Source organism: Heterodontus francisci, chromosome 7 (genome assembly GCF_036365525.1).
Source record: "Heterodontus francisci isolate sHetFra1 chromosome 7, sHetFra1.hap1, whole genome shotgun sequence".
Taxonomy (NCBI): Eukaryota; Metazoa; Chordata; class Chondrichthyes; order Heterodontiformes; family Heterodontidae; genus Heterodontus; species Heterodontus francisci.
In genome coordinates, this window is record NC_090377.1 from 37126924 (window position 1) to 37140174 (window position 13251).

General features: G+C 38.7%; 1 protein-coding gene across 4 annotated transcripts in view; it reads left to right on the forward strand.

The window, feature by feature from the left end:
• The window catches only part of LOC137371926 (low-density lipoprotein receptor-related protein 1-like), a 1827029-nt gene that overhangs the window by 381302 nt on the left and 1432476 nt on the right, over window positions 1-13251 (forward strand). For all 4 annotated transcript variants that reach the window (XM_068035008.1, XM_068035009.1, XM_068035010.1 and 1 more), the window contains exon 3: window positions 2185-2322. In XM_068035008.1, coding sequence (XP_067891109.1) covers window positions 2185-2322 — 138 coding nt within the window. The remainder of the gene's footprint in view (window positions 1-2184; window positions 2323-13251) is intronic.

Here is a 13251-nt window from a genome sequence, read left to right on the forward strand (position 1 = left end):
CCAAAAGAATCATGACTGTGTGCCCATATTTGTACAGTTATGCATTAATTGAGCTCCAACTTTGAGCTACCTCAGTAAATGACAGCTCTGTGGATGGATGTTGCAAAACAAATTCCGCATGAGCAGTCAATTTCAGATTGATTTTCATAGTTTAAATCTAGTAGTATTACATAGAATTACATAGAATATAGAGCACAGAAACAGGCCTTCAGCCCAGCCAGTCCAGTGCTGGCATTCATGCTTGACTTGAGTCTCCTCCCATCTTTCTATTTCTAGCTCTATCAGCATAAGCCTCCATTCCTATCTCCCTTGTATCCTTATCCAGCATCTTCTTAAATGCTTCTATGCAATTGAACATCCATTCCCTGTGGTAGCAAGTTCCACATTCTCACTAATCTCTGGGTGAAGAAGATTCTTCTGAATTCCCTATTTTGTGGTGACTATCTTATATTAATGGCCTCTAGTTTTTCTCTTCCCCTCAAGTGGAAGCACTCTCTTTGTGTCTATTTTATCAAAACCTTCCGTAGTTTTAAAGACCTTAATTAGGTCACCTCTCTACTTTCTCTTTTCAAGAAAAAAGAGACCCAGTCAGTTCATCCTTTCCTGAACTGTATAACTTCACATTTCTGGTACATCCTTGTAAATCATTTTTGCACCCTTTTCAGTGCCTTGCAATCCTTTTTATAAAATACAACCAGAATTGTACAGAGTTGAGTGGAATTGTACACAGTAGTAAATGGGAAAGGCTAGGCATGTCATAGTGAAAAACTGCAACAGGAGAGGACAGTAACACTCTGACCCTAATAAGTCTAACAAGGTAGCTTGGGGAGGCAACATTTTATAAATTGGGAGCATGCACCATCATAACCACATTTGTCATGCGGAACGGAAAATGATAATCACTTGGGTTTTTGGCAGTGGGGGGAAGTCTCCAGCTTAACTATGCCTATTCTCTATAAGATCAATAGCTTTCAAGGGTCTCTGATCGATCAGCAATGTGTAATTATTCATTATAGTTGAAGACCATCTAATTTTGTGAGAACAGAATTGATACATTGAAAGTACATTGAGGACAGGGAGCTTTAGGGAACAGCATGATCAATCTGCTGTAATGGATATTTAAGTGAATTGGCATCAGCTTGTTCAGTCCCCTTCCAAGCATTCATTGTGTAAACTGCCTTTTTGAATTTGAGCTGTTCACACAGGGTTACAACACCTAGCAGCTAGCATAATTAACTCATTAATTTCAGAACTGCATCATTCCTGTACACATCTTTCTTATTCATGTAAACTATTCATTATTTTGCTTATCTGATGGCAGCACTGCAATGGTTAACTTTCTCATACTGTTTTAAATGTAGAAATAGGCCAGGGTGAGAAGTTTGTCACAGTTGACATTATTTCCTCTCCGGTTATGGCAGGTGCATATCATGCATATTAATACTCAGAACTTAACTTTGTAGATTTCCTAGATCTCCCATCTTGCAGCTGTATTCCCTAGTCTAGAAGGCTCGTAACACAACATTGACTTCCTTTACAATATTTTGTCATGCCTGATGAACCACACTTCGCTATGTCTTATAAATGATGTTGCCATGTTCCCTTACTTCCTGAATCACAACCTTAAGTGCTTGGTCATTAAGGCAGCACTTTCTTCTGCCTTATTGCTTCAAAAAAGTTGCCCCGAAGTTTAACATGCAGTATTTCAATGTCTTAAGTGGCTGCTTTGTACTTACATCAAATACTGGACAGGATTATTGCAACTAATGTTTCTTTAGGACTCCTGCTGTGTGATTGGTGTAGTGCATATAAACTCACTAATTAGAGAGTAAAACTGTGAGTTCAGGAGTGCACTTTGTAGCATATGGGACTGCATAGTTAACTATTGATGTTTCATTTTTAGGCTGTGGTGTGTGATATTTTACTGTGCTTTCTGCAAGATACTATGAAATCTGAATGTAATCTCATTATTTGTGGTAATCAGTCACTTATAAAAATAAAAATCTACTTTCCATACTTCTGTCCATTTGGGATGTAACTACATGTTGATGCAACCATTATAAGCATGACTATAGATTATAGCCTCGGTAGCAGATGTACTGCATCTTTAGTCATTGAAAACATCAAACACAGTTCTGTGTTATGGTCTTTTTATAAAAATAGATTTTTGTTCTCCTCCACTAGGTACTGGTCACCTAGAATTTACATGTCCTGTGAATCATTTTGACTGCATTGGGACAAGACGATGTATTCACATGAGCAAACTCTGCAATGGCAGAAATGACTGTCTGGATGGACTTGATGAAGGATCTCATTGTCGAGGTAAAGCTGCAATAAAATCCTGTTGCATCCTTTGAGACCTAATTTCGTACCTGACTGATATAATCAAGCATGTTTAAACGAATGAATTTGTTACTGTGCATTTATTTTACTCAACCCTGTGAACTAAATGTGACAATTTGTCTTATATAAAGTCATTTACAATTGAACTTATGAGCATTCTTGGATCTCTCACCAGCTGCTCTTCATATTTGCTTTTGCTAATGCAAATTTCTTCAACTGTAATAATAGGAAACACAGGAAGACATTTTTGATGTCAGGGGACCAGTAGAATTTATTCTTCCTGTCCAGATACTGAAAAGGTTTAAGCCCCTGATTTAACCCTGCCTGGAACAGGACTGGCAGGTGATATAAAAAAAAGTGGTAGAGCACTTACCGCTATTTTCCCAATGCACTCCCATTAGCCATGCTCTCCCAATGGTTTCAGCAAAGCTGGTGGAAGCCTGCTGATTTTCATGTTGGGACACTTAAGATGCTCAAGGCTAGTGACATTTAGCTGATTAAGTCTGTTCGGATCCAGGTGTAGGCTGTTATCCCTTGGCTGCTTCTGGGGCATTGTGCCCCAGCTGATTTACTGACATGTTGGAGGATATTGGTTGCAGGAGTGGTGAAGGAGCAGACATGCTGACATCCTGAGAGGGGAAACAAAGAGAGTGGTTTTAAGCCAGGCATGGAGGGGAGGAAAGAACAAACAGGAAGGTATGTAATAGGGTGGAAGGCAGGACAGATTAAATGACAAAAGGGTTGATAGTGATGGCCCTGTCTGGCTTAAAAACTGTTACATCTCTAAACATTCACAGTTCTGACGAAGGGTCTCAGACCTGAAATGTTAACCCTGTTTCTCTCTCCACAGATGTTGCCAGACCCACTAAGTATTTCTAGAAAGTTCTGTTTTTATTTCAGATTTCCAGCATTCACCGTACTTTGCTCATGTGTTTGCATATTACCTTTCATGTCCTCAGGATATCCCACCGAACTTCACAGTTAGTAAATTATTTTGGAAGTGTATATAGTGCATGGTTATATAGGTAAACATAGCAGTTAATTTTTCACACAACAAGCTCTCACAAACCACAATGAAATTAATGCCTAGTTAATTTTTTTGGTGGTGTGATTGAAGGAGAACTCACCTGCTTTTCTTTGAATAGTGCCATGGGGATAATTTTTATACTAGTGCAAATGATCACAGAAACTCGGTTCACACTAAGCATAAATTGTCTTTAAAATTCTGCAATCTTTTTCACTGATTTAGCCCATTTTGAGTGAATTGTGCTGAAATACCAGCACAACCCACGCTTCTCGCAATAAATTATCTGAACATAGACAAGGTTAGCCTTTTACAAGTCTTCTTGTAGAAGAGTGAAATTAGATTTACTGATAACAGCAATTGCATACAATGGAGCACACAGAATCAAAGAACATTTTGGAAGTAGAATATAGTGAACTTTATAGTATATAATTTTATTCTTTTTGCTGTAACATCTTGACCTATTTGACAGGCTTTGCTTTACTGTGGATTTCCATTTTGTCATCTGTAAAATAAAAATACTTCTATGTTTTCTTTGGCTGTAATAACAGAAAACTGAGTAGCTTCAAGAGGTTGGTTTATGGGAAGTAATTAAATAGTTCCCTCAGACTTGGAAGGTTGCTTTTCTTTGATTTATCTTTTTGTTGTTCTAAACTTTAAGAGTACTCTATGCAACTTTAAGGAAGAAAGTACAATAACCCTTTGAGGTTGCTCATGATCACATTCTTGTTATTCAGTTTGCTTCCCAATACTCTTTTTGTGCTGCTTACAAAAGTCAGCTTCCTATGAAGCTAATCTTGGCCTTATGCATGAAATATATAGGATAACATAAATAGCATGGGATCCTGTCATATACTCTTGATCTCTCCAAATAAGCAGAAAAACACCACACTGATCAGCCATATAGCTAAGGATGAGCTACAATGCAAATTAATTGTCACAGGTTAAATGTAAGAATAATTCAGCAAGTAAAATTGACAGATGCAATACTCGACAGCAGCTTTTCCTAAACAACAAAATACCAAAACCTAGCAGTTCTTTTCATTAACAGTAAGGTCAGAGTCCATGATAGTAAGCTTTACTTGAGAAGTGCTCCTCACAGAAGCTTTACTAACTCCCAGCATGGGTAGTAACAGAGCAAATAGGAAATGGACAACAACAGCCTGGTTATATGTCTCTCCTTTGATGCCCAGGCTGGCTGAATGAAAGGTGGAAAAATATCTTTCACAACTAGTCAGAGCTGTCCTACTGCAGGAACCTGACCAAAAATAAAACAATTAAGCAGCTGCAAAGAATTTCAAGAAATGAAATCACACCCAGACAAAATTTCACTTTAATGCATTCCGATCCCAAAAATTGACATTCATTCTACTTCGTCTGCAAGTGTTCAGGCCTAACACAAAGAGAAAACTAAACATGGTTTCTTTTTAATATTTCATTGCCTTGACCAAGCTATAAGGTATATCAAAAAAAGAATTAAAATTGGACAGATGCGCATCTTCCTTCATACAGTTGTGTAGAATGATCAGCTAGTAAATAACTTCTGAATGTATGGTTCAAGGTTTTCTAGTTGAAATTATAGTTTCAATTGAGATGAAACGCAAACATATTTATTTTCTAAATGTCTTGCTATCACTGCCATTCTACTGAGCAATTTAGCAGAGAAATTATAAAACTCACCCATCAAGGTAAATGAGTTTAAGTGACTGGCAGACTAATAGTTACATGATCATTTGGCTTGGTGTCAAGTATTTAATTACTTGAACTACTGGACGGTGCTGTGTTTTATGTGTTAAAGGTAATGGAATAGTAAACATTCATGAAAGGTAAGTTACTGAACAATTAGTTTTAAAAAGTCCCTAAACAAGCTGAATAACTACAATAATTTTGGGTTCAGTGTGGTTTTATCTGGAGATTATCAGAGCTGAGCATTGTGCACTGTCGGTGTTCCAGTTAAATTGTTCTACTTTAAAGTTACATACACAAGAAATTCATTAGGTAACAAAATTAGACTTAATGTGGTACCCTTAAGGTAGTAGTTGTCCAAGACTATTGTACAGGGGCCCATAAACTATTGCCAGCCACAATAAACTGAATGTGGACCGTGCACAAAGAAGCTAAAGTGCAATAAATCTGAAAAGAAAAAAAATATTCCAGTAACTGCTTCGCACTGATAGTATTTATGGCAGGTAATGGAAAGACCTGCTTTGATGTAATCATTCATTTCTTTAATGTGCTGAGCCATCTGTACCTTGGGACATTGGAGGAATAGAAGGTGGTATCCTCACTTTCCAAATTTGGTCACCTGCCAAAATATTTATAGTCTGAGTAATGTAAACTAGTGAATCCTTCCATTATCCTGATTATACTTTCAGATCTACTGACTGTTACCATGTGCAAAATAAGCACTAGATTTCAGAACATTTTTACAGTATGGATTTCTAGGCTTTTTTGTTGCGGGAGGAATAGTCTGCTACAGTGAACTTTAAAATTTCAGTGGCATGTCATAATCAGAACAGTGGCATGTCACAATCACAATCTTCAACAACAACAACAATTTGCACATACAGAGCACATTTAACATAGTAAAACATCCCAAGGCATTTCACTGGAGTGTTATTGGACCAAATTGTGGCACCGAGTTACATAAGGAGATATTTGGATAGGGTGACCAAAAGCTTACTCAAAAAGATACGTTTTAAGGGGCATCTTGAAGGATGATAAGTGGAAAGGTTTAGGGGAGGGAGTTCCAGAGCTTAGGACCTAAACAGCTGAAGGCATGGCCGCCAATGGTAGGGCAAAAGAAATCAGGGATACACGAGGGCAGAATTGGAGTAATGCAGAGTTCTCAGATTGCAGAGTTGGAGCAGGATACAGAGATAGGGAGGAATGAGGCTGTGGTGGGATTTCAACACAAGGATAAAAAAATTTAATTTGAGGCATTGCTGGACTGGGAGCCAAGAAAATCAACAAGCATAGGGGTGATGGTGAACAGGACTTTGTGTGAATTAGGATTTGGTCAGCTGAGTTTTGGATGAGCTCAAGCTTAGAAGGTGGAAATGGTAGTCCATATAGAGAAAGAAGGCAAGCAACTGGTCTCTAAATATGTCATAAAAGCAAAATACTGCGGATGCTGGAAATCTGAAATAAAAACAAGAAATGCTGGAGCCACTCAGCAGGTCTGGCAGCATCTGTGGAAAGAGAAACAGAGTTAACGTTTCAGATCAGCTCCGAAGAAGGGTCACTGACCCGAAACGTTAACAATGCTTCTCTTTCCACAGATGCTGCCAGACCTGCTGAGTGGTTCCAGCATTTCTTGTTTTTATTACTCTAAATATGTCATCTGTGAAAGGAAAGAAACAAAAAAAAGAACTTGCACTTGTATAGTAACTTATAATATCCTTAGGCCAATGATTTCTAACCAAATGATATATGGAAATATGTACAGGAAACATGCCATTTGGCCTATCAGTCCATGTCATATTTTACCCTTTACGCACCTCCCTTCTGGTTCTTTTGATAAGTACCTTAAATCTGCTTCCTCGGGTTACTTACTCTCCTGCCAATGGAAACCATTTCTCCCAAATACTCTATTAAAACCCCTCAACATTTTGAATACCTCCATTAATTCTCCACTAAAACTTCTCTGCTGTGATGAGAACAATTCCAGCTTCTCTAATCTCATCACATAACTGAAGCCTCTCATCCCTTATGATAGTCTGGTAAATCTCCTCTGCATTCCAAAACCCTTTCATTTTACCTACTAATTTTCTCTTAAACATTCTCCTTGCCCCTCTTATTTCCTTACTAATTTCTCCTCTGCACTTTCTGTATTCTACCTTATTCTTTATTGCATATAAATCTGACAATTATTAAAACCTCGTTTTCCTGTTTCATTTTAATCGCTATATCTTTAGTCATCTAGGGCTCTCTGGCTGTGGGCAACTTTCCTTCACCCTCATAGGAATGTGATGACGTCTGTAATAATAAAAGGTGTGGCACAGTGGTTAGCATCACAGCTCCAGTGACCCGGGTTCGATTCTGGGTACTACCTGTGCGGAGTTTGCAAGTTCTCCCTGTGAACGCGTGGGTTTTCGCTGGGTGCTCCGGTTTCCTCCGACAGCTAAAGACTTGCAGGTTAATAGGTAAATTGGCCATTGTAAATTGCCCTCAGTGTAGGTAGATCATAGGAGAATAGTGGGGATGTGGTAGGGAATATGGGATGAGTATAAATGGGTGGTTGTTGGTCAGCACAGGCTCAGTGGGCCAAAGGGCCTGTTTCAGTGCTGTATCTCTAAATAAATAAAAAAATGACTCACATTTATGTGTGGGGGTTTTATGACTATATAATGTCACAAAGTGTTTTATGGACAATTAAGTACTTTCAAATTGTCCCGCTGAAATATAGAAATTAGCATTTCTTTGCAATACATAGAAGAAGCTACCTAAAATGTTTTTAACTGAATTGCTGGAATTCACCCTTATGGTATTTGTTTGCTGAAGGTTGCATGGTTTTTAAATTCTAAATAGTTTTTCACTGTGCACTATTCCAATTACGTGATCTGAAAAATTTACCACTTCGAAGACACAAGTCAAAAATGTAATTTCTAACAATTTATTTTCCTAAATTTAAGCCTGGATAATTTAGGATAACAACTTACTAAAGTTTTTAATTATGACATTCTTTTGTTTTAAACTCCATTACTGTCATATGATTGCTTGTTTCTTAAAACTCATGCACATAGTTTATTTTAAAAAGCCTCTTCTTTCCAAAAGCAAACACATGGGAAAGCTTTCGAAAACAAATTAAAACCAATCCTCAGGCATATGTGGGGGATAAAGAGAGAACAATGTGAATTGTAAAACTGTTCCTATTGTAAAACTATCCCATCACCACAGATTGATGGTATGACAATCTCCTTTGTTTGCCTGCTAACAGGGGTACAAGTGACATGAGTTTGGACAGTTCCTACTGAATAAAAATTCACAAAAAAAAAGTATTCATTTATGCCAAATTTTGAGCAATCAGAAGTCTCATTTGGACAGGTTGGTGTGGGAAATTTTAAAAAAATACATCTTGCTACAGTAGCCAGCAGTGTTCTTTCGTGGCAGGATTATAGCAAATTTGTTAGAGCAATATAGAGAGAAACTTTACGCTGTATCTAGCTGTTTAATACCTAACATAGTGTTTTACCAAAAATATTAGTGTTTCATTCTTCTCTACTGACATTCATCAGCTTGATATGTATAAAAATACTTCAAATTTTAAAAAAATTAAAAATGTCAATAATTAAGTCAAATAATAGCTAAATTCGAGTTACAATAATATAATTTAAATGAATGTTGAAATCATAACCCATTAACAGGTTGGAAAGTGAGGGTTGTTTTTGATAGAGCAGGAACCAGTCAAGAAACTTTTAAATTAGTTCCGTCAGTCCAAAGTAATTTATTGAAGGACATAATACGCAGGTTGAAGGGTTAGCTGACGCTGAGTCTGACTCCAATGTTTAGGGCGAAGGTGTTTTTTAGTTTTTCTCAGGATTTGGGAGATGATGACAAGGTTAGAACATAAGAACATAAGAAATAGGAGCAGGAGTAGGCCATTCAGCCCCTCAAGCCTGCCCCGCCATTCAATAAGATCATGGCTGATCTGTCCCAGGCCTCAACTCCTCTTTTAGACCTGCTCCGCCTAACCCTCGACTCCCCGAGATTTCAAAAATATAAGGTTGCCTCCCCTGTTGCCCTGTGAAGGTGGGTCTTCTGTTTGAACAACTGCAATCCTTCTGGTGCTGACCCACCCATGATGGTGCTAGGAAGGGACTTCCAGCAGCTATGAAGGAATGGCAACATGTATCCAAATCAGGATGGTTTGAATACTGTGCAGTCATCAATGAACAAAATGAAGCTCCTGAAGATGGTTGTGCCAAGGGTGCTACCCTAAAGAATTACTGCAGCAATACCCTGGGGCTACGATGATTGATCTCTGAATATTACAGCCCTCTCCCTTTATGTTATGATGCCAGGCACTATAATCTTTTCCTCTTGACCCCCATTGATTTTACTTTTGGTAAGGCTCTTTGGTGCTTTACTCAGCCAGAAGATGCCTTGATTTATGATGAATTTTCAACATATTTATGCTACTACTGGTGGTGGCAACCAGGTAGGATGCTCAGAATTATGGGTGGAGATCACGCTCATTGAATCTCCATCCATTCAGTGCAGCCTGACAGTTTTGAGCCAGGAGAGAATGACTGCCAATAATATTGGGAGTAACCCAGGGAATAAGGGTAAATAAAAAAGATTGTTACTAAAACGTAAAACTGCAAGAGGCATATTGGACTGAAACAATTAAAGAAAAACAAAGCAAAGGAGATCAAAAACTAGCCAGAAAGTCTGAAATACAAAATGAGTTTAAAGTAGCATAGAATTTTTTTTTAAAAGTCAAGTGCAAATATATATTCACAGCAAACATGTGAAAAATTAAATACTGGAGTTTTTGAAAGATTCCCAAAGATGCCATAATATCAAAAAAGCAAGGGACAGTAAATATAGGCTCAGATTTTGTGCTAAGAATAACAATGAGGCTGTCAGCACTCACTATTCTTAAGGGGTAAATCAGACAGCAATTGCTAGCATCCAGACATGCACAGTTAAACACAGAAATCAGGAAATTGCTGTCCCAAGATCCCCTAATCCTCTGCAGGCTTCACTGTAACATTATCTCATGAGGGATTCAGCATTCAAATACATGAAGGGCGTGCAGTTGCTGTGTCTACCTGCTAAACATGCCAGAAAAAGTTAGGCCCTGCCAATTCAAATGCAGGTGAATTTTTAATGATATGTTAAGTCTGAATTACTGCTAAAAAACCTCTCTGGGACTGAAAATTAACTTTTACAAGTGAAGTTTCATTCCTTCAGACTTTAATTATTGTTGGAGTTTTTTTTAACTTTCTATCTCTTTTATCTCTCTCAATCTATCTTTCTCTCCCTCTCTATTATGCTTTCTTTACATGATTTTACATTGAATTACATATTCTAATATTCATTTCATGGTTTAGAATCTGTGTGCCTCAGTAAGAATTCTTCGACCTGATTGGTTGAAGAGACACTCTGTTACTTCCCCTGTTCAGACAGGTCCCAGATCCCCTGTACAAAGCGTGTGCTATATCTAACTCCCGATGACCGTAAGTTGCTGCTCAAAAGCCCACAAAAATCTGCGGGCAGCTGTAAACATAATGAACAGACAGCGATGCCTGTTCGTCACTGAGCCCAGAATCCATACCAAATCAATTATTCTCTTTGTTTGGAAATCTGTGGACAATTATATTAGCATAGAAATTAACTTTTCAGGAAATAATAAACAAAATAGAAATATTAGCTAAGGCTGTCACTGAAAGGCAGTGAATATGAAAGCAAAATCAAGGTACCAGAGGCCCATGATACTGTAGAATTGGTATTGGTTTTCTTTCAGGGAAACAACAAAACATTTTTTGTCACATCCTTGGCCTGTTCATGGCTTCAAACTCCTTCAATCCAAACATTAGGTTGCCACTCTGATCTTCTGCCAGGAATTCAGCTGGGCACCTGTCCAACAATTCCAGTAACAGATGCAGGGATCCCAGATCTTACATTTTGAGCAGTTGTGAATTTTTATTACTAACTGTTCATCCTTTCCTATTTTGAATTTGGTGTTATCATCTGGTTAAAATTTTTTTTGATATTATCTGAGCATGATTAATGAAACCATTGATGAGGTAACTATCTTAATGTTCTCTAAATGAAACCTGAAATTAGTTAATTGGCTATTCCACTCACAAAAACAACCCTTGACCATTACCCTCTGCCTCCTGCCACTAAGCCAACTTTGGATCCAATTTGCCAAATTGCCCTGGATCCCATGGGCTCTTACCTTCTTAACCAATCTTCCTTGCGGGACTTTATCAAAAGCCTTACTGAAGTCCATGTAGACTGCATCAACTGCTTTACCCTCATCTACACATCTAGTCACCGCCTCGAAAAATTCAATGAAGTTAGTTAGACATGATCTCCACCTGACAAAGCCATGCTGGCTATTCTTGATTGACCCCTGCCTCTTCAGGTGGAGATTAATCCTGTCCCTCAGAATTTTTTACACTAGTTTCCCAACTACTGATGTTAGACTCACCAGCCTGTAATTACCTGGTTTATCCCTGCTACCCTTCTTGAATAATGGCACTACATTCGCTGTCCTCCAGTCCTCTGGTGGCTCTCCTGTGGCCAGAGAGGATTTGAAAACTTGTGTCAGACCCCCTGCTATCTCCTCCCTAGCCTCACATAACAGCCTGGGATACATCTCATTTGGGCCTGGGGATTTATCCACTTTTAAGCCCGCTAAAACAGCTAAGACTTCCTCCCTTTCAATGCTTTCAGTGCTTCAATTCTTAACTCACAACAAGTCCCGTTCACCCATTGCCGCTGTGCTCACTGACGTACATTGGCTCCTGGTCCTGCAATGCCTCTTATTTAAAATTCTTACCCATGTTTTCGAATCCCTCCATGGCCTCACCCTCCCTATCTCTGTGATGACCCCCAGCTGTACAACCTTCCAAGAACACTCCATTTCTCCAATTTTTGCCTCCTGTGCATCTTCGATTTACTTCACCTTACCAGTGGCGGCTATGCCTTCAACTAAAAAGGCCTGAAGTTCTGGAATGCCTTCCCTAAACATTTCCGTCTCTCTACCTCTTTCCCTGCTCTTTTATTACCCTCTTGCCGCTTTGACCAAAGTTTTGATCACCTGTCCTAATATCTCCTGATGCAGCTTAGTGTCAAGTTTTCTTTGTTCATGCTCTTGTGATGTGCCTTGGGTAATTTTAATACATAAAAGGGTCGATATAAATGTAAGTTGTTGTTGTCGGGACCAACATTCAGTTGTGCTGATGATAGAAATCTGCAGATGCATGTTCAAATGCACATGCAGAGATCCACTCCTGCAGTCATTAATTACTTATGTAAGGCGTGAACCAGTGGGAGGATTCACATCATGCTAGAAGTTAAATGGACTATCTATGCAGTATAAAATGATATTTTGCTTTGGACTGGACTAATATTTCACACCGTGTGAGCTGACATCTTGAAGCATTCAGTTTTAGGGTGTTTTTATACTGTAACTACTGGCCTGAGACGAGTTGCTGCACAATCTGTTCCAATATGCCTTTCCTCCTTTATATTGCTTGACTCCCAGTTGAATTCTAGCAGCCAGGAGCGAGCTTTTTGCCTGTGTACATATGTGAGTGCACACAGCTCAACTTCCAGAGGTTATTTTTTAAATGTTTAGACAGCACAAATGGGAGTTCCTACTTTCTCACAGCATTCTGTATAAGCAACTCTGTATAAGTTTAGAAAGTTAACAAAAGATCCAAAGGATCTCGGAACACCTGTTAACTGTGATTTGACTGTAGACTGGGCTTGTACTCCTTGCAATGTCAAAACCAAGTAGTGTGGGTCTGCCTTGTGAAGTTGACTCAGACACCAATCCCCTCTGGAGAGTAGACATATTGGTTTTTGGTTCAGAAAATTTCAAAATCTGCAACAGTAAATAGGGCCACCAATCAACATGGCGGATAACGTTTTGCATCCAGTGCAATCTGTCATACTTGAAACACCACACATAGAAAGCAAACTCAGTAAAGCAGAAATGCCAACCTACTTCCTCTGACCTCAAACGTGAAAGTTACAAGCAATTTACTGATCTCCAATTGACACAAAACTGGGTGGGAGGGTGAGTTGTGAGGCAGATGCAGAGAGGCTTCAGGGTGCCTTGGACAAGTTGAGTGAGTGGGCTAATGCATGGCAGATTATTTTCATTAGAAAGACGGAGGTTGAGGGGGGACCTGATTGAGGTG